The 20,103-nt window shown below is 42.5% G+C and overlaps 1 protein-coding gene across 1 annotated transcript; it reads left to right on the top strand.

Moving 5' to 3' along the window:
• The first annotated feature begins 1,099 nt into the window (after positions 1–1,099).
• Positions 1,100–19,321, top strand: LDLR (low density lipoprotein receptor). Its single transcript, XM_077261979.1, has 18 exons — positions 1,100–1,322; positions 10,244–10,366; positions 10,450–10,572; positions 10,678–11,055; positions 11,281–11,403; positions 11,505–11,627; positions 11,716–11,835; positions 11,923–12,048; positions 12,358–12,529; positions 12,635–12,862; positions 13,041–13,159; positions 13,279–13,418; positions 13,619–13,760; positions 14,919–15,068; positions 15,993–16,259; positions 16,346–16,426; positions 16,602–16,762; positions 17,596–19,321. The coding sequence occupies exons 1-18, from the start codon at positions 1,253–1,255 to the stop codon at positions 17,629–17,631; spliced, it is 2,682 nt and encodes an 893-aa protein (XP_077118094.1). The 5' UTR covers positions 1,100–1,252; the 3' UTR covers positions 17,632–19,321.
• The last annotated feature ends 782 nt before the right edge of the window (positions 19,322–20,103 follow it).

The raw sequence follows: 20,103 nt of genomic DNA, 5'->3' as shown, positions 1-20,103 counted from the left end.
CCAGCATAGTGGAGGGGATTTTATGAAATCCCGTCTCCACTATGCGTGGAAACCCGCACGCGGCGGCCCTGCGACTCCGGACATGCTGCGCGTCTTTTCAGATCGCAGCATGTCCGTCCACCTTGCGGGGACGCAGCGTCCCCGCAAGGCATATCACAGGGCGCTATGGGAGAGAGCGATCATCCCGGATGTGAAGAGTTAACACATCCGGCATGATCGCGTCCCAGAAAGGGGGCGGGGCTTAGCGCCGAGCGGCTTCGCCGCTGCGGCGATACCGCTGACCATCCTGACAGTGGAAACATACCCTAAGAGTAGCCGAGGACCAAGGCAACAAACTATTCTTGAGGACGGAAGGGATTTTTTTTTAATAAGAAGTAAATTGCAAATTTGTTTTTTTTTACTTGACTTTCACTTTAATATAGTACATTTACCTAGTGTTCAGGAAAAACACTGTTAAGAGACCGCGATCCGTAATAAAATGTGTTTACCGACAATTAACTCAGCTCTCCTTCTCCAAACTCGCCACTGCTGCATCCCCTCCACATGTGCAGATGCCTGCAAACATGGAGACATATTACGTGGAATAAAAACATCTGGCTGCGCTGTTCTGAATTTGCAATATGACTGTTTTCAATTTTCAGAGTGCTTGTGGTCAAATAGGTTTTTATCTATGCCAAAACAGTGCTGGATTCCCATATCTGTGCAAGGGAAGGGAGGGGGCTATGGCTGAAATTCATGCTGCAGCCCTATTTCCTATTCTGCTAGCTTTGCAGGGAGATACACAGACCCTACAGGCGCAGGCACAGGCCACCATAAATGCATTATTTGGGTTTCATGTGATATACCCAATGTGTATGAAGGCATGTGAGGTATGCAAGTAGGAGTGCCCAGGGTACCTATAGGAAATGAGTCAGCCCCCGGGGTGTGCCCAGCATAGGGAAGCACTTGTCTATGTCACATCATGTGTTATAAGCCCCACCTCACTGGGAAGTACTCCCTATCTTTTAAAAATCACACCACTTTTAGTCCCTGCCCACTAGTAATGTGTATTGGAGGAGGAAAAAAAAAACAAATTAATTGAAATTCACTCAGGGTTGTCCTGGACATTCTGCAATTTGCACTAGAAGTGTTTGCATCCTGGGCACAAGGCAGGGAGACCTGGACGCTGCAATATACCTATATATATATATATATATATATAAAGGGGGGCTTGTGTCTAGTAGTAGAGGGTCTGATTTGCAGTATTACTAATATGGGACCTTCCAGGATCTCGGAGATTTTCGTTCTGTTTTTATTAATACATCTTGTATCTGCCATCTCAGGTAAGTGCCATCGCCGAAACCTACATATATCATCATTTCACACGTATGCGCGGGTTTAGTATAAATAATAATTGCTTGTAATATGTTTATATCTGTACTGTTATGTCACACGTATACTCTGGTTTCTTATATATATACATATATTAGTTGCTTATAATACTGCTGCACATGTGTATATACAGTATGTCTATCTATCTATCTATTAATCTCCATAGCATTATGTCGCACATATCATCAGGTCTATATGTTTGAAATATAGGTTGGGTATACTGTGTGTGTATATATATATATATATATATATATATATATATATTTATATACTATCATGTTGCACGTATACAACTGCTTATAGGTTTATTATATATATCAGACGGTTATGATATGTGTGTGTGTACATCTATATATGTATATAATAAACCGGGGGCGGACATATCATTGATCAGGGGGCCACTTGTACCCCCAAAGCAGGTGGAGTTGTGCATTGTGATGGGCTACTAGGCTGCAAAAGGGCCCAAATATTGTTCTTGCACAGGGGCCCCTTCTATGTATCCGTCCCTGTAATAAACCTCTATCTATCTATCTATCTATCTATCTATCTATCTATATATATATCCCCACTCTGGTCTGTCTTAGCACTTCCGCTGTGAAGAGTATGGTAAATATATGATGCAGACCCCTCCTTGTAATGGAGGGTCCCTAGGTGATATATATATACCAAGATATTGGGAGTCTTTTTGTAGTGGGACTACAAGTCTCAGCAGGTGAGACTGGCTTTAGGGTGGCTGTTTTGCTTTATTTACAGAATTAACCTTCTCACATGTGGCTTGTCAGCCATTATTGGGGTTTCCAGGTGGGAGGGGGGAGCATCTTTACCTCAGATAACCACTGTATGATAAGAGGGGCGGGTCTGAGGTAAAGGTTGCCAATCACAGCTCAGCAGCCAATAAGTGTAGTTTATCGTTTGTCCTATCGTGATATATCACATTATCGTGATATTAGCCGAGCACTAAGAGATCTGACATTTACAACCGGCTTCTACTTCAGTCACAGTCACACACACGGTGCACGCACAGTGACTGACTGGTCACTGAACCGCTCTACTCCTAGCCACGCCTACGACATGAATGGGCCGCCGCTGTTACGTCATCCGATTGGGCAACGTGAAATCTGCCGATCGCGAGCCTCCGCCCCCGCAGCCAATGGGAACACAAGAGGGGAGGGGTTAAAATCGACAGTTATCTCCTTCTGTGTAGATTATTTCATTCCCGCCCATTTCATGCGGAGGGGAGGATGAGTGCGTCACTCGTGTCCCCTCCTCAGATTCAGTGTGTGAGGCAAGGGTGTGGTGGCCCCCTGCGCCATGCTGGCCGATAGCAGCGTTTACCTCACGTACATGGATGCTTTCCATGCTTGTGTGAGTTATAAATACTGCATATGTTTCCATAGTAAGAGCTGAAGTAAATGCCTCAAGATCTGTGAGGTAAAATGGAAGCCTCCTCCTGCTTGTAATAAAGTTTGCCAGACGCTTTGAACAGTGTTAATATTTTTCTTCTGATCTACTAAAATATCGCAAAAGAATACGCCAGAATCCAATTTTCTCAGAAAAAAATAAAATCCGTCCCAATCGATAAATCATTTACGATCAGATTAGTTAAAGTTTTATAGCGCACGTCTTGTCGAATTACGGGTAAAGGACACCATTGCGAGATTTTGCACTTGTCGCTTCTCACTTTTTGCCCCACGGTAAATTGAGCTTGATTTTATCGTCTCACCTGAATTGGTCATATATTTAAGGAGGAAGTAGATCGAAATGATGATATTACATGGATACGTCCGGGTTGGCTACACGGCACGCCTCGCTTCCCCCACTTTCTTCCATAATCAATGGTCCTAACTGGCAAAGTCTCTTCTCCGAACAGAGTCCATTAGTTTTTCGCTACCTCTCGGTTTTTAAAGAGTAGTTACTTGTTAAGTGAAAAATTTCCTATGACTCAATATCAGACGACCAAGTAACAGTACAAGAATTAGAACTTTTTTATAGTGTGAATAGAGTCGAAGTCCTTGCGTGGCTTGTGTCAGAGGCTATAATGTGAAGAAAAATCTGAAATTTATTTACATTGGTTCACTTTCAGCAACTTCTTCCACCATTGCTAATCTCTTTGCTACATCCTTATGCCTGGCAAATAAAAGGAGGCCCTGAGCAGGCTACATCTTCTTTTATCCCACTATTGCCCCTCTATCCTTGTCTTTACAGGTGGGCATATTCGGAAAGCATTGATCCATTATAATCAGCTGAGCTTCTTCAGTTCTTACTTTTAAGGCCGGGGTCACACTTGCGAGTGCAATGCAAGTCTCTCGCCTCAATATAGAAATACATACAGCCGCACGCTTCGGTCCTGAGTTCCGGCGGCAGTGCCGGGTATTGAGGCGAGAGACTTGCGCGAGTTTCTCGCATTGCACTCGCAAGTGTGGCCCCGGCCTAATATTTGGTCTTTTCGTAGCTGTCCACGTTGCAGCAACCTTAGTTTACGCCAAGCTGTCATCACTAACATCTCAGAGAGAGAAAGAGGCCACACCCTATGTTGCTCAAGCTTCTGTTTCGCTCCGACCAAGCCTGTAACTTATCTACGTCTGGCGTACAGTGCACACAATGCCTGTTTCCGATAGTTCAGACCAAGATGGCAGAAAACCACACGTTTTCACAATTCGTATTCACTGGAACTGTTTAAAAGCTGCTTTGAAGACTTTGCTTACGATATCGGAAGGTTCTTCTTACGTCGTTGACTAAAGATTTACAAGGAGTACTATATCTATAGATTATTTTAGGGAGAGGCAAGGCGCACATTTCCTTGGTGTCATCTTGACGAAGGGCAACATGAATTTACTATTGACCTCTTCAATGACCAGAACCACTTTGGAAGTTGCATTTAACATAGTCACTACCCTAAACGACCAGGGAGTTTAGCATTACATGAAAAATTAAATACTGTCCCAGATTACATTTCTAATCATTCTGAAATTTATGTGACGAGTAATGTCAACTTTGGACAAGCCGTTAATTAAGAAGTTCCGCCTGTGACTATTTTATCACCATGGAATCTACCTAGTAGTTGAACCTTGGACGTTCATGCATATAGTGTGGCACATCCTGTGGGGCAGATGCTATTTACTGCACCTGCTTTCTGCTCTGGATGATAAAAAGAGGTCCCTGCGGGTGAACACTATTAAGCTAAAGGTGGCTGAGCCGCAATACCTCAACAGCGTGAAAGACAGTGGTACTGTTTCTCAAATAAATTAGTTATGATTTTACATCTCATATCAACTCTTTAGAGTCATATACTTTAAGGGTATGTTCACACTTTCATGTGTTTCTTTTCTACATATAACCCACAGGCTATGTCCAGAAAACTACAGAATAAACTACATACGCTTTTGGTGCATTTTTTTTTTAATCCCAAACCACTTTGGTCTAAATGGGGACAAACTATAGTAAAAACACCGAAAAAAATTGACTAGCTGTAAAAATTGTACTGTGTAAATGAGATTTTAGGAATCTCATTCATTTTGTTTGTACTGTGAAGATCTATGTTGTTGTTTTTTTTTTTGGCACGTACAGTACATAAAAATATCATAATTGCTACATGTGAACAAGACCTTACAGGGATTGTCAAAATAAGGCCTCTTTCACACTTCCGTCTTTTAGCTCCCATCAAAATCCGTCGATTTTTGGAAAAACAGGATCCAGCAAATTTTTCTGCTGGATCCTGTTTTTTCCCATAGACTTGTATTAGCGACTGAGGCTACTTTCACACTAGCGTCGGGAACAACCCGTCGCCGTGCGTCGGGCCGACGTTCCCGACGCTAGCGTGGTCTCCGCCGCACAACGGGGGCAGCGGATGCATTTTTCCCACGCATCCGCTGCCCCATTGTGAGGTGCGGGGAAGTGCGGGGAGGTGGGGGCGGAGTTCCGGCCGCGCATGCGCGGTCGGAAAAAGCGGACCGTCGGGAGCAAAAAACGTTACATGTAACGTTTTTTTCTCCCGACGGTCTGCTACCACACGCCCAAGCGTCGCAAAACGGACGCACCGTTTGGCAATGCGTCGCAAATGCGTCGCTAATGTTAGTCTATGACGAAAAAACGTATCCAGCAAGAACTTTTGCTGGATGCGTAGTTTCGGCAAAACGACGCATTTGCGACGTATTGCAGTTAACGCTAGTGTGAAAGTAGCCTGATTGTGACGGATGGCCATCCGCTTCATCCGTCGTGCACTGGATCCGTCGGAAAACTGCTGTCCGTTGGGCGGGGACAACGCACAGAGGAACTTTTTTTCTGCACGTCGGAAAATCGCTCAGCGATGGGTCCTGCGCTGCCCGTCGTTGGCTACAATGGAAGCCTATGGGCGCAGGATCTGTCGCTGACTGTGAAAAGCAGGAATCCAGCGACGGGTGCCGTCTTTTGAAACTGAGCATGGGAGGAAGAATTTCCAGTCAGGGAAATTCTCTCTCGCTTGCTCTCTCTCTCTCTTTTTACTATTGATGCTGCCTATGCAGCATGAATAGTAACAAGGTATAATGTTAAAAATAATTAAAAACATAAAAAATCTAAATATTCTTACCTTCCGGCGTCCCGCGCAGCGTTACCGATGCTCCCAGCAGCTGGGTTTCCCATGGATGCATTGCGAAATGACCCGATGGCATCATCAGAGGTCATTGCACGCAATGCATCCATGGAAACGCTAGTTGCCGGGAGCATCGGTAACGCTGCGTGGGATGCCGGAAGGTAAGAATATTGCGATTTTTTTAAAAATTATTTTTAAACCTGGGTTGTGTTGTATATGCGTTTTTGCAGCGGAAAACCGCTGCGAAGACGCATACACAACAGGTTCACATAGTCTCGACGGGTCCGTCAGAAAAACTTGCCCAGTGCACCCTTTTTTACCATCTGCACAGGATCCGCCATTTCAACATTTTGACGGATCCTGTGCAGATTGTAAAAACGGAAGTGTGAAAGAAGCCTAAGACAACCCAACCCCTTTATGATTTCTCATATAGTTGTCTCCAGTGAACGCTTCTCGAGCTTGTTTTATCCATAAGAATGGACCTCCAGTTTGTTCCCGAAAAGCAGTGTGGCAAAAAAGGTCTACTTTTTTTCTATCCAGCCCCTTTACTATGTTAAGTGTATATCTTGTATGTTAGTTCGGTCATTTCTAATAATTACTATCAGGAACTCCTACAAGATAAAAAATAACCTTGCTTCCTACCATAATTTCCTAGAGGTCCAACCCTAAATTTTGAGTAAATCTTTCATGCTAAAACTCCACCGTGTGAGTCACATTACTTTATGCAGAGTTTCCACACTAGATAAGCCAGTACAAGTAAAAGCAATATATCACAATTATGACGACGCACGTGCCTATTTGATATATAACCTTATCACAGTCGGAAGAGGTGAAGAGGACATAGTCCTTGTAAGACACTCAAGAAGGATCCTGAGAAGGTGAATGGTTTCTTAAAGGGACACATGCTACATGCTACCTGTTATTAGACATTTTAGACTGGAGAGAGGTTGGCTATAATTCTTGAAGGGGTGGTCTGAAACTAACATTTATTTTAATCCTAAATGTCTGTCTAATGTCATAATTAATCTTTTTCTAATATACTTTAATTAAAAAGTCCCTATCATTCCCTCATTATGCTATCTAACTGCTTTATTATATATTTTTTTAATCTTTTTCCTGTTTGACGCCTCATTTGAGAATCTGTAGTGCATGCTGGGATAAAAGAATGGTCACTGCTGCAGACTCTGCTGCCTCCCTGAACGAAGTGTCATTAGTAATGCCCATTGCAGCGGCTGGGCTGAGTTCCTGCTCTACTGAGCATGCGTCTGTTGTCAATTCTGACATATGCTCAATAGGTTCTTGTCGCTGTGCAGCATGCACAGTGACAGTGCACTCCCTCGTTGGCTCTGATGAGAAGTGACCAGCCGACAAGAGTGCTCTGTCAGTGTGCATTGTATGTAGAAAACCCCGAGTGCAGCAAAAGCAAAGACCAATGCTGTCCCCGCAAGTGACTTGAGTACGCTCTCTTGCCAGCTCGTCACTTCCTATCAGAGCTGGCGAGGGAGCGCATTGTCACTGTGCACTGGGAAAAACAGTGCACAGTGACAAGATCTGACTGAGCATACATCGGAATTTGCAGTTGATTCATGGTCAGTAGAGCAAGGATTAGCCTGGCCCCTGAAACGAATGTCACTGATGACTCTTCTTTTAAGACACGTATTACTGGGGGTTCTCAAACGAAGAGTCATCAAACGGAAGAAGGTAAAACAAAGCAGTTAGGTAGCATAATGAGAGAACAATAGGGACTTTTTAATTAAAGTATATTAGAAAAGAAATTAGATCATGATATTAAATAGACAAACCTTTTTAAAATAATGGTTTCAGACCAGCCCTTTAAGTAAGATGATTAACAGGAAGTGCAAGAATATTTTAGGTCTTGGTATTTTTCATGAGAACTTTAACGATGGTCACCCCCATTATGTAGAAATATCACACAATGTGCTGGAATTTACCTTTTTTGTGTCTGGAGGAAGTAATATGTGATGCAAAACACTGTTCTTTACCGAAAAATGCTGTGTGTATTACATACATGAAAGACAACAGGGATGTTATGTATGTCTAAATGTACATGAACTTGGTCGATTATTGAGGAGGGGGAGGCTACCGACTTGACCCTTGTTTTTACTTATGGTTTCCACATTTGCGCCGGGCTCTTCATTTTTAATATCTTCCTGGATAATTGATATAAAAAAGGGATAAAGTTCACGTGTGGGCGTTTACACTGTTAATATTTAAGCCAGATTTTCTTCGAGTCGCACCTGGTTACTATTGTAGATGGTGAAATACTACCTGGTGCGCGTTACTGGAGGAGCCCAGAATAAAATAACATGTGTTGTTGGGTCTATTACTATAAATTCGTTTGAAGATACACAGCGGTGGCGTGAAAAAATGAATCCTGCCTTAGGCGATAGGGTCTTTTTTTTATTTTTGTGGCTACATTTTTTAGACATCTATGCTCTTCGGAAGGCTTTTATTAGAAGCCTCAAAGTTTTGTTAAATCTTTTTAAGATTTTCTTAATTGTCTTATCCTATCGGTATCACGAACCGCCGGATAAGCCATGTAATATTGGCAAAATTGGGATACCGTCTAAGGGTCATACCCCACGCTTATGTCTGACAAAGGAACTTGGGTATCGTGAACCAAGAACACAACGAAGGTGGTATTCTGCTGATTTTTGTTTTTTGACTAGGCCCACCTTTTCTTTATATAACACACTTCACCATATCCTCTCAAAATAGGGCATATGGCCATGTATATACTCAAAATAAAGAAAGCTACCGCATCTCGGCGTGAAGCCGCTCCCGATCTTGTATAATCTAAAATATACAAAACAAGGCCGCTCTGGGATGTTCTAACTTGTCTTAGGGTGTAATATGGGTGTAAATAAGAAACGAGAGCTCTCGTCTCAATCTACTTTCGTAAATTTTTCTTCTCAGTCTAGAAAAACTTGGCGCACGTCCTGTATCTTATATTTCTCGCTCCCTCATGAAAAATGCCTTCATTCCTCGGAGAGACTGGAATAGACCGGGCTGACTTAAAGCTGGTGGTATGCGAAAGCTTAGCCACTCCTATGTGAAATGAATACGTCCTCCTCTCTCTGCCTGGAAATCTTCACCATATGTATATGGCCGGCTTATGTCGTGGCATCTAAGTGGAGCTGCAATTCAGTTCTTTTTTTAAATATGGCAGAGAGAAAGCGTTTTATGAGCAGTTTTCTACTCTAATGTTGTCATTGTGACTCAATCGTTCTGATAATAAGCTTGAGGACCCGTGGGGCCGTCAGATTTCCCTCTGGGGAGGCAATGATGGATCTATCTTTAACAGTACACCTGTCTCTGGAGACATGACTTCCAACTCCTGAGGCGGCTTCCATGTTCATTACCTATGATCTTAGCCTCTTCTTGTCTCTTACCCCTTGAATCTATGTAAGGTGCATTCCCTTATCTCACATCAAGACTTCGGATATCATTAAAATATTCACTGCATAAGTCCGAGGCAGCGTATTAGCAAGTTACTATATATGTATAATGAACAAACTTCCTTCTAAGTGTCGTGCTTAATTTTCAGGCATTTTCTTTCTCTTTCCAAAGCCCCATTTTACGGTTATAGATTTGCCAAGCATGTGGTGTGATATGCCTTACATTGATTTAGTTCATTCAACTTTTTTGCTTCCATGTTATTAAAGTTAAATTCCTTTAATCCGGCATAAATTGGGCAGAAATTTTGTATATTATGGAGTCGAAAAACCATAAAATAAAATAGGGATAACCAACGATTAGTCTGGTGATAGCCTTCGCTTGTTTGATGCCCAATGCTGTACTTTCTGTGCCCACCTTCCCGTTATGATGTTCCCTATCAGTGTCCGACTGAGGTACCGAGATTCCACCAGTAACATTGACACTGGGGGGCCATGATTCGCCCCCTAATTCACAAATTTGCCTACTGTTCTATACAACACATTGGGTTGCTTGTTAAATGAACAATGAGTTGCTGGCTTGTCTACGTAGTGAATCAACTATATTGTGCCAGCTACTACTTTGCTCACACTCCTGCAGAGCAGTCCACCAGGGAATTCACCTGTTCTCCCATGGGCCAGTCCGAGCCTGCTCCTTGTGGTGCCCAAATAATACCAAATATCCAAGTATATCTGTGTGTGTATAACAGTATTCTAACTATTATCTATTAGTACTGGATTATATTTTTATTATCAGCATTTCTATTAGTATATTTTATTATTAACTCTTAACAATATAAAAAAGTATATTACATATGTATTATATATATATTTTTTGCTCTCTTAGGGATCACCAAGTGTGAAAGAAACGAGTTTCAATGTGACGACGGGAAGTGTATCCCATACAAGTGGGTCTGTGACGGCAGCGAGGAGTGTAGGGATGGTTCTGACGAGTTTCAGGAAATCTGCCGTAAGAACCATTTCTAGGCATCAAACAAACCCTGAACATTTTGTGTAATTCAGTGTATAATACGTTCTCGTCTTTCCCACCAGATGAAAAAACATGCAGCTCTGACCAGTTCAGCTGTGGCGGCCGGTCCAACCGATGTATCCCCAAGTCATGGCAGTGTGATGACCAAGAAGACTGTGAAAATGGTTCTGATGAGAAGGACTGCAGTAGGTGTCATGTCTTGACTATGTGTGTGTGGACACCACAGAACATAGGTTTTCTATGTTTGTGAATGAGTTTAGGGCTGATTTGGACTCCTCATTTGATTACAGCTCGCAAACCTTGCGCCTTCGATGATCAGTTCCAGTGCAACAGCGGAATGTGCATCTCTGTTGCGTACGTATGCGATGGCGACCATGACTGTGATGACAGCAGCGATGAGGACTCCTGTCCTGTACCCACCTGCAACCCAAACTTTTTTCAATGCAAGAACTCTACCGTCTGCATCCCTAAACTATGGACATGCGATGGGGATCCCGACTGTGAAGATGGCTCTGACGAAGAGAGCTGTGAAGGAAAGGAGCCGATCAAGACGGACAAACCCTGCTCTCCTCTAGAGTTCCACTGTGGCAGTGGCGAGTGTATACACATGAGCTGGAAATGTGATGGCGGTGTCGACTGCAAGGACAAATCTGACGAGAAAAACTGTGGTACGTACCATGAGCAGTGTCTGCTGCTCGCACACAGAATCGGGGAGCTAAAATATTCTCTGTTTTCGAAAACAACCAATGGAATGTTGAAATCTGAAGGATCTGGCAATCACAAGGTCCAATACTTGCAGGAACATTGCTGCGGTTTCTATTCATTATATATGTCTCATTTTAGAGTTTGCAAGAGTTGACAGAAGTTGAATTTTAATTTGTTCATAATTTTAGAAAAACCAACCTGCAGTCCCGACCAGTTCCAGTGTACCAACGGGAAATGTATTCACGGCAGCCGGCAGTGCAACCAACAATACGACTGTGAAGACGGAAGCGATGAACTAGGCTGTGCGAACGGTAAGAGTCCTACCTGACGACAAGCAATCGGATCTGGCACTCTGCATAGGACACGTCTTAGTAATGGAGAAGCTAAATATCTTTTATTTTTTTAAATTCAGAGACAAAATGCGATGGCCCCGAGAAGTTCAGATGTTCCAGCGGAGAATGTATCAGTATGGACCGAGTGTGTAACGGGGACAAAGACTGCAAAGACTGGTCAGATGAACCACTGAAAGAGTGTGGTAAGTATAACCCCCCCTCATCCCTCCAGCATCATCCTCCTATCATCCCACGTGAGGTTTATGCATTTACACGTCGTACTATCTCCAGGTGACAATGAATGCATGAAAAGAAATGGCGGCTGCTCTCATATTTGCAAGGACCTCAAGATCGGACACGAGTGTTTATGCCCAGAGGGATATCGTCTGGTGGGCGCAAGGAAATGTGAAGGTAAATTGTTGTCTAAAGTTTCCATTTGAGTTAAATTTATCTCCATGTGATCAGAATTTATTTAGGCCTCAATCTTTGTCCCTTTAGATATTAATGAATGTGAACGACCTGACATCTGCAGCCAAATCTGCATCAACTTGGAAGGAAGCTACAAGTGCGAATGCGACGAGGGCTACCAGATCGACCCCATGACCGAGTCCTGCAAAAGCATTGGTGAGTACAATATGAAAAAGAAGGTTAAAGAGGATTTTTTTGCTAAGGTTCCAGTTGCAAAAAACCTTATTATACTGCCTCGAAATCTTCAACTTTACCCACTTTTCACCTGCTTCGGTCGCAGCATTGCAGAAAAGTATCATTACCCTGTGACCTGTCATTTATACGGATGAGCTGGAAGCCATCCTCTGGTTGTTGCATAGAAAACCCACCCATAGTGTCCATATTTCAAAGCATTTATCTTATTGCTTGCACATGGGATTGATCAGCTTTTAAAGTGTTATTTTTTTTATTATTTTTGCTATTTAGGCACAGTGGCTTCCCTCTTTTTCACCAACCGACATGAGGTGAGGAAAATGACACTGGACAGAAGAGAGTACACAAGTTTCATCCCAAGTCTTAAAAACGTAGTGGCACTCGACATGGAGATTGCAAGCAATAAAATCTACTGGTCTGACTTATCCCAGAAGAAAATCTACAGGTAACGAGAGTGACATCCGTTCTCATCCTTTCTGTCTATGTTTGTACCTGTTCCTCATTGCTCTTGATGTGACAAGACTAATCTTCCCATTCTTTCCCCGTACAGTGCTTTAATGGACAAGGCTTATAACTTTTCCCACCACGAGACTGTCATCAGTAATGAAATTTTAGCCCCAGATGGTATCGCCGTAGATTGGATCCACGCCAACCTATACTGGACAGACTCCGCCATCAGCAGCATCTCTGTGGCCAATACTGCCGGCTCGAAGCGAAAAACACTCTTCAAAGAAGGTCTGGCCAAGCCGCGTGACATTGTGGTGGATCCCACAAAAGGGTAAATAATTGTTGATTTTATTTATTATTTTTTTAGGCAGAGATTTCCTGCCACTAGATTATGCAATGATAGCCTTGGAGTTATAGCCTTGCAATAGCTGAAAAGGCTGGAAATTATCGGCTCATAAATTTGCGATGTCCATATTGAATATTAAATTATCAATTTTTTACTGTTTCAGGTTTATGTACTGGACCGACTGGGGCTCACCTGCCAAAATCGAGAAGGGTGGCTTGAACGGAGCTGTCCGACAGACTCTGGTTGATAATAATATTGAATGGCCCAATGGGATCACTTTGGGTGAGTGTTACCTGCTCTTCATGGGAGGACCATGGTGCAAGGATCATGGGGATGGTGCAAAATATCAGATAAAACCTATACAGGACATTACTAATCGTCCATGTTGTATTCCCCTTTAGATCTGGCCCACCAGAGACTGTACTGGGTGGACTCCAAATTACACACACTGTCCAGCATTGACGTTACTGGCGGAAACAGACGGATAGTCATTGCCGATGAACATTACTTATCCCACCCATTCGGCCTTACCATTTTTGAGGTAAGTTATTCTATACTTTTCTCCTAATTCCAGACATAAAATTTGATGCAAGTTGTACCACTGCCAAATATTTCTCCAAGTGCTTTGTCTCGTACCTGTAAGTGCACTCACACCACTTCTTAAACATGCTTGACTATAAATATTTGCCTGCACTGTTCCTCACTTTTAACGCTCTTCAACATTTGTTTTACTTTGTTAAGGACCTGGTTTTCTGGACCGATATTTACAATGAAGCCATATTCAGCGCTAACAGGCTGACCGGAGAGCAAATCAAGAAGGTGGCGGAAAATCTCCTATCACCAGAAGACATCGTCCTGTATCACAACAGGGGACAGCCTGAAGGTAAGACGTTGATGAAAAATGGCATCATCATCTCATAATATAGTATTCGGGATATTTTACCAGTGCATTGTGACCACGTGACACGTCGGAAGTATCAATTGGTTAAGGGTCCGGATGCTGGGGCTCCCACTGCTCATGCACCTTCGCCTGTGATTGGTTGTGCTCATCTGATCCCCAAAGTTGAGGCCATAAAAATTGTGCATCGCTATGCTTGCATCTCTGAGGATAGCCATACCAAACACATAACATTCGGAGGGGCACCAAACTCAGCCGGAGGGGTACCAAGCTCAGCCGGAGGGGCACCAAGCTCAGCCGGAGGGGCACCAAGCTCAGCCGGAGGGGCACCAAGCTCAGCCGGAGGGGCACCAAGCTCAGCCAGAGGGGCATCAAGCTCAGCCAGAGAAGCACCAAGCTCAGCCAGAGAAGCACCAAGCTCAGCCGGAGGGGCACCGAGCTCAGCCGGAGGAGCACCGAGCTCAGCCGGAGGAGCACTGAGGTCAGCCGGAGGGCCACCGAGCTCAGTCAGAGGGGCACCAAGCTCAGTCGGAGGGGCACCAAGCTCAGCCAGAGTAGCAATGAGTTCAGCCAGAGGGGCACCGAGCTCAGCCAGAGGGGCACCAAGCTCAGCCGGAGAGGCACCAAGCTCAGCCAGAGGGGCACCTAGCTCAGTCGGAGGGGCACCAAGCTCAGCCAGTGTAGCAATGAGTTCAGCCAGAGGGGCACCGAGCTCAGCCAGAGGGGCACCAAGCTCAGCCGGAGAGGCACCAAGCTCAGTCGGAGGGGCACCAAGCTCAGCCAGAGTAGCAATGAGTTCAGCCAGAGGGGCACCAAGCTCAGCCGGAGAGGCACCAAGCTCAGCCAGAGGGGCACTGAGCTCAGCCAGAGGGGCACCTAGCTCAGCCGGAGGAGAACCGAGCTCAGCCAGAGGAGCACTGAGCTCAGCTGGAGGAGCACCAAGCTCAGCCGTAGGTGCCCCCGAGCTCAGCTAAGTCATCCACTTTCAGGGGTCCTATCATCCAGATTCTCACTGATGAAAATTTCTACGTTGTCGCTAAAACTACAGCAACACTTTCTAAATACTAGATTTATCGAGTTATACTATAGTATTTTTTTTTTAATATATATATATATATAAACATGACAAATTTTTGTTTTTAGCTCAAAACTGGTGCCATTTGAATCTTGAAAATGGAGGATGCGAATACCTGTGCTTGCCTGCTCCACAAATCAATGCACATTCCCCCAAGTATACTTGTGCCTGTCCTGACGGAGAGTACCTGGGTCTTGACATGAGGAGCTGCGGAAAAGGTATGGTTTCTCCTCAGAGTTATTAGTCGGTACCTACATTAAGGGTCTCCTAACCTTTTTACCTTAGGGCTCATGCACGTGACCGATATTTTCGGACAGGATCTATCCATGGTTTTGACGGATAGCACTTGTATCTATGATAATTTATGGGGCTGCGCACATGTAAAATTTTGATCCGAGTGTTGGATCAAAATCAGTAATGCAAGTCTACGGGTCCGGGAAAAAAAAAAAAATCGGACGGATGGAAACTGTTCTTTTTTTTTTTTTTCTTTCCTCTCTCCACATTCCGAGAAAAACTTCCGCTCTGATCAGAATAATCAGACCGTTTCTCTTGATTGTGGAGAAAATGGTTGGATCACCCTACCCTTAACCTTCACCTTTTCAGGCCCCATATCTCTAAACGTCCTATGTTGTATTTTTCCCAGATTCTTTATTGTATTTGCCCATAGTTTTTTTTTTTTACTGTCTAGTCTTTGGTGTTTTATGCCTGTTTTTGATTTGCACCCAGTTCTTCTTTTCATTTGTGCCTTTCGTGAAGTCTCTTTCATCTGTTGTCTTTCCTCTGTTCGCCATCTATTTTTTGCAGATGTTTGTGGTCGATTCAACCATAGCGACTTTATTTTTTCTTTTTTAAAAAGTGTATTTCAATCCATCCTTTCCCGGAGTGAATTTTTCATTTTTTTTTTTTTTTTCATTAATACAACTGAATTTTTTGCGCAAATCTTTTTCAATGGAACGTGTAAATTTTTTGGCTTTCGAAAGGAAAGAGCATTTTTGATTTTGCACAAAATTCGGAAGACTGTGGCAACAAATACCACAAAATAAAAAATAGGAAATGATGAATCGTCGCCTTTGTGTTTTATACGCATAAAACTAGTAATAAAATGTAGGAGTATCTAATAAATGCAATATTTGTTTCTACAGAACCAGTGTTGACCAATGTCACCTCGCCTCCTGTTGTAACTTCGAGGAGTACGACTCTGGCCAAACTCATCACCACCCCAACCAGGACGCCTTCTACTATTAAACCAAAACAGCCTACAACAAGGCCGCCATCTACTACAACCACCATCCCAACTACCACTAGAACCACCATCCAACCAACCACTAGCAAAATGACGACACAAAGCGCAAAGAGAAACCTCGATCTGTCGACACCAGGAATCCGCAGCACCACAGAGTCATATCCAGGTACAACTATCTCCTCTTGCGATCTGAAGATTTCTAAGTTTAGTCTAGTATATTAAGCTTTTACTAAATGATGGCTTTATTTACAGCCGGGAATAACGGTGACGTGAAAATGGAGACGGCAGAATCTCATGCTCGTTCCAACGCCATCTACATCGTCATCCCTGTTGGTGAGTTCCATTTACTGCATAATTTGCCATTTTATTTTATTTTTTACAAATTGATGGATCTAATTATGGACTTATCTGAGTCAATACTCACTGTTTCCATATACAACCAGACATAGACGTATGTTTTAAGGAAAAATCTAACAAATGCCGTCCTCTTGTTTTTTTTTCCCTTCAGTAATTCTGTGCTTGGTTGCATTCGGAGGCTTCCTCTTATGGAGGAACTGGAGATTGAAAAACACCAATACCATTCACTTCGACAATCCTGTATACCAAAAAACAACAGAGGAGGATGAGATTCACATATGTCGGAGTCAGGAAGGATACTCTTATCCTTCGGTAAGTAAATTTGTCATTGTTACTTTGGAAAACTGTAAAAATTGATGATTCAACTGCTCACTGACGCCTCTGTGGAAATCAGGTGACACGCAGAATGACATCCGTAATACAGGGGACATTCAGTATTACATATGATAATTAAAGGGAATCTGTCAGCAGGTTTTGCTATGTAATCTCAGAGCTGCATAATATAGGGCAAGAGAGCTTGATTCCAATGATATATCTTACTGGGCTGCTTGTAGATTTGATAGAATCCCTGTTTTATCTGTTGTAAATGTGGCAGCGCTCAGAATACTGAGCTGTGTAGAACCCCGCCCACAGTCTTGATTGGTAGCTTCCTGTATACGCTGTTAGCAAGCTGCCAATCAGTAGAGGGGGGCGGGGTTACACAGATTAGTCTGACTGCCTGGCACGTGACACCTAGTCCTGCAGTGTTAATCTCCTGCTAATAAAACACTGATTGTATTGAAACTACAACACACAGCCCTGTAAGTGGCACATCGCTGGAATCAGAATCTCTTGCTCTATATTATTTTGCTCTCAGATTAAATAGCTAAAACGTGCTGGCAGATTCCCTTTAAAATGAATAACCCACCATGTAATGATTTGCCTGACCAGGTCGGTCAGAGTGAGATCCACTGCTTGGTAGTTGGACTCTGCTCTTATTCAGGATGGGAGAAGCCCCCTTTTAAGGCATCCCTATGTCCTAAAGAGGATCTAGGATTTACATTGCAATTCAGGAGCCAAACAGGCCTGCAAAGGTCTTGATCTGGCACTTAGGAAATATATAAATCATCTCTAAATACTGATCGCCGTCTCTTCTCTCTTCACAGAGGCAGATGGTGAGCTTGGAAGACGACGTGGCTTGAAACCATCACCAGACGTGCCTATTACCAAATTCTGCTGCTCAAATATATCAGGGGCAATGACTGCTAAACCCAAAAAAATGTACCCGTCCACACAGCGATACCCTCCAGGGTAATCTGACGTTATTGAGATTTTTTTTTTTTACTTTGTTCATGTTCATTTTTGTTTGTTTTTTTTTCTTATCACTCTACCAACCAAACCACTGAGCACATTGTCCAGAGAGACTGCAGTTACTCTATTTTTGTGAGAATTATTTATGAAGATGCCCGTGTGTCGTTGAAGTCGTGCCATTTTCTCCTCCCTGCGCCTGTCGTAAAATGAAGAACTACACTGATGAGGTGTCCGGTGGAGGAAGAAGGCTGGGAAATAAGCAGAAATCTACGCACTAAGAGGGGGAGGACGACGACTATGAAGGACTAAATGTGATGATCCTGCTGGGGTTTATTTTATGTTTTGCTTTAAAAGCACAAAAAAACTGTTCCGAAACACTAAAACCTAGAACTGGAGAGAAATGAGGGGCAACACAGAAAGAAGCTTGTAAGAAAATATGGATGTATCCTCAGGGCGTCAGACATGTTTACTGCCTTGAGGTTAAACTTGGGGACTGGGAGAGCAGCCATTACCTTGTTTTGTAGGCTCTCTGCCCTCCCGAGCCATAAAAAGGCCTCGAATCACCCACAAGTGCCTCATTGACTACCAACATTTGCTTCCGATTCTCCATTTCTCTGAAAGCCCATCCTTCTGTTGCACTTTCTTTATCTCAAGTGTTTTGTATATTTTTTTTTCCTCTTTTTTGAACTTTTGTTTGTCATCACTTTTTTTTTATTTGCACAGCATTGAAATATATATATATATATATATGTTTTATTTTATTTTTTATTTTATTTTTCGCCTGCCTGTATCCAACAGGGTATGATGGTAGTGAAGAAAAAGTTTTGACGTATGGAATCTGGAAAGTTTGGCTGTTTCTTAAGCTTTAATTCTTCGTACAAGGTTACATCGATAAAAGCTGATTGAAGTGGTGCTACCTATAGTGGAATGAGCCTGTTCGTTACCGCGCTGCCTTAATTTGCAATTACTACTTGAAATATCAACTTTTAGGGAATGAAAGTTAAGCTGGACATAGACCTTTAGTAAATGTTGACCAAAAATGGCGATTAGGACAGTTAGTCAACTCCTCCCCACTATTTGTTCCATGAAGGACACGTCTGGCGTCACTTATCTAATGATTACCAATTAACCCAAATGGGACACCTATCTATTTCATCCCCCAACATCAAATATATATAGATATTCAAAGAATCCCTAGGTTAATATACATTGTTAATCAATAGAACATTGTTTTTATTGCCATAGACAATTATTTAAGATCTCCTGCCCGCATCCTCCACCAACTGTAAGAAGGCCTTACTTTCATCCTCGCCTCTTTTTCTTTTTTTAATTATTAAACCAGGTAGAAATTAGCCAATCTTTTAATGCAGTATTGAAATCAAAACTCCCTACCTGAACCTGTGAAGAGATTTTTAATTTTCCTTTTTTTTTTGGCTTAATTTTATTTTTATTGTGAAGGGTGTAAATAATTATTTTTTTTTTTGTACAGTTGTTTTGCACATATTGGCTGTAAATATATGAACGTCATTGTATGAGGGGATAAAAAAAAAAGTTTAATATATAATTTATTTATTTGTAAAATGTCTTTTGTGTTATTATTCTGAAGTTCTAATGTAAGAATGATGCGATCGTGGAAGAATTACGTAGGATTAAAGCAATGGCTTCCTACCGATTTTGCTCAGATGTAAAGGGATAACTGTCCAAAATGTAAAAAAAAAGGTACAACAAAGTTACAAGCAAAGAAAATTTTCATAGTTACATAGAAAGTAATGAAGTTCTGTAGATTTAAAAAATTATTTTTATCCAATTCGACCAATTAGAACTTTGGATGGTGAGCAATAATCTGATTGGTAGCTGCTCTCTGTTCATATATGCCTATAAAAATCAGGGACTTAGAGTTAATTAAAGGGACACTCCGGACAAAACTGATGAGGCCTACTGCAAGTCCCGAGGGGCGGAGCTAGCAGGGATTTAAAGAACACCAATGAGAGAGTGCGTGTCATGCTCCGCCCACTATGTAATCCAGTGTTCTCGTATTTCCTTAAAGACACCATCTGATGTTATACCTCTTTCTTGAAACCTGATATATGCAATCATATATTATATAATGGTTATAATTTTACAAAACGGTCTCTTTGACAGATTAGTCTTACGTTAAAGAAAAAAAAGTTATTATAAAACAAGTTCTAATAAAAATATCTTTATAAATATTCTCTCGTGTAAGTTCAAATTCCATTCATTGTACAGCACAATCACAAGACACTCCCAAAAAAAAAAAATACTGAATCGCACCAAATGTTGTACCAGGAACATTTGGGTGCGATAAATGGAAACATGGTGTGTATTCTTATGGGAATTTCACT

This window comes from Ranitomeya variabilis, chromosome 5, assembly GCF_051348905.1.
Source record: "Ranitomeya variabilis isolate aRanVar5 chromosome 5, aRanVar5.hap1, whole genome shotgun sequence".
Lineage (NCBI taxonomy): Eukaryota > Metazoa > Chordata > Amphibia > Anura > Dendrobatidae > Ranitomeya > Ranitomeya variabilis.
The sequence above is the reverse complement of the archived record's forward strand: the minus strand, read 5'-3'. Positions and strand labels throughout refer to the sequence as shown.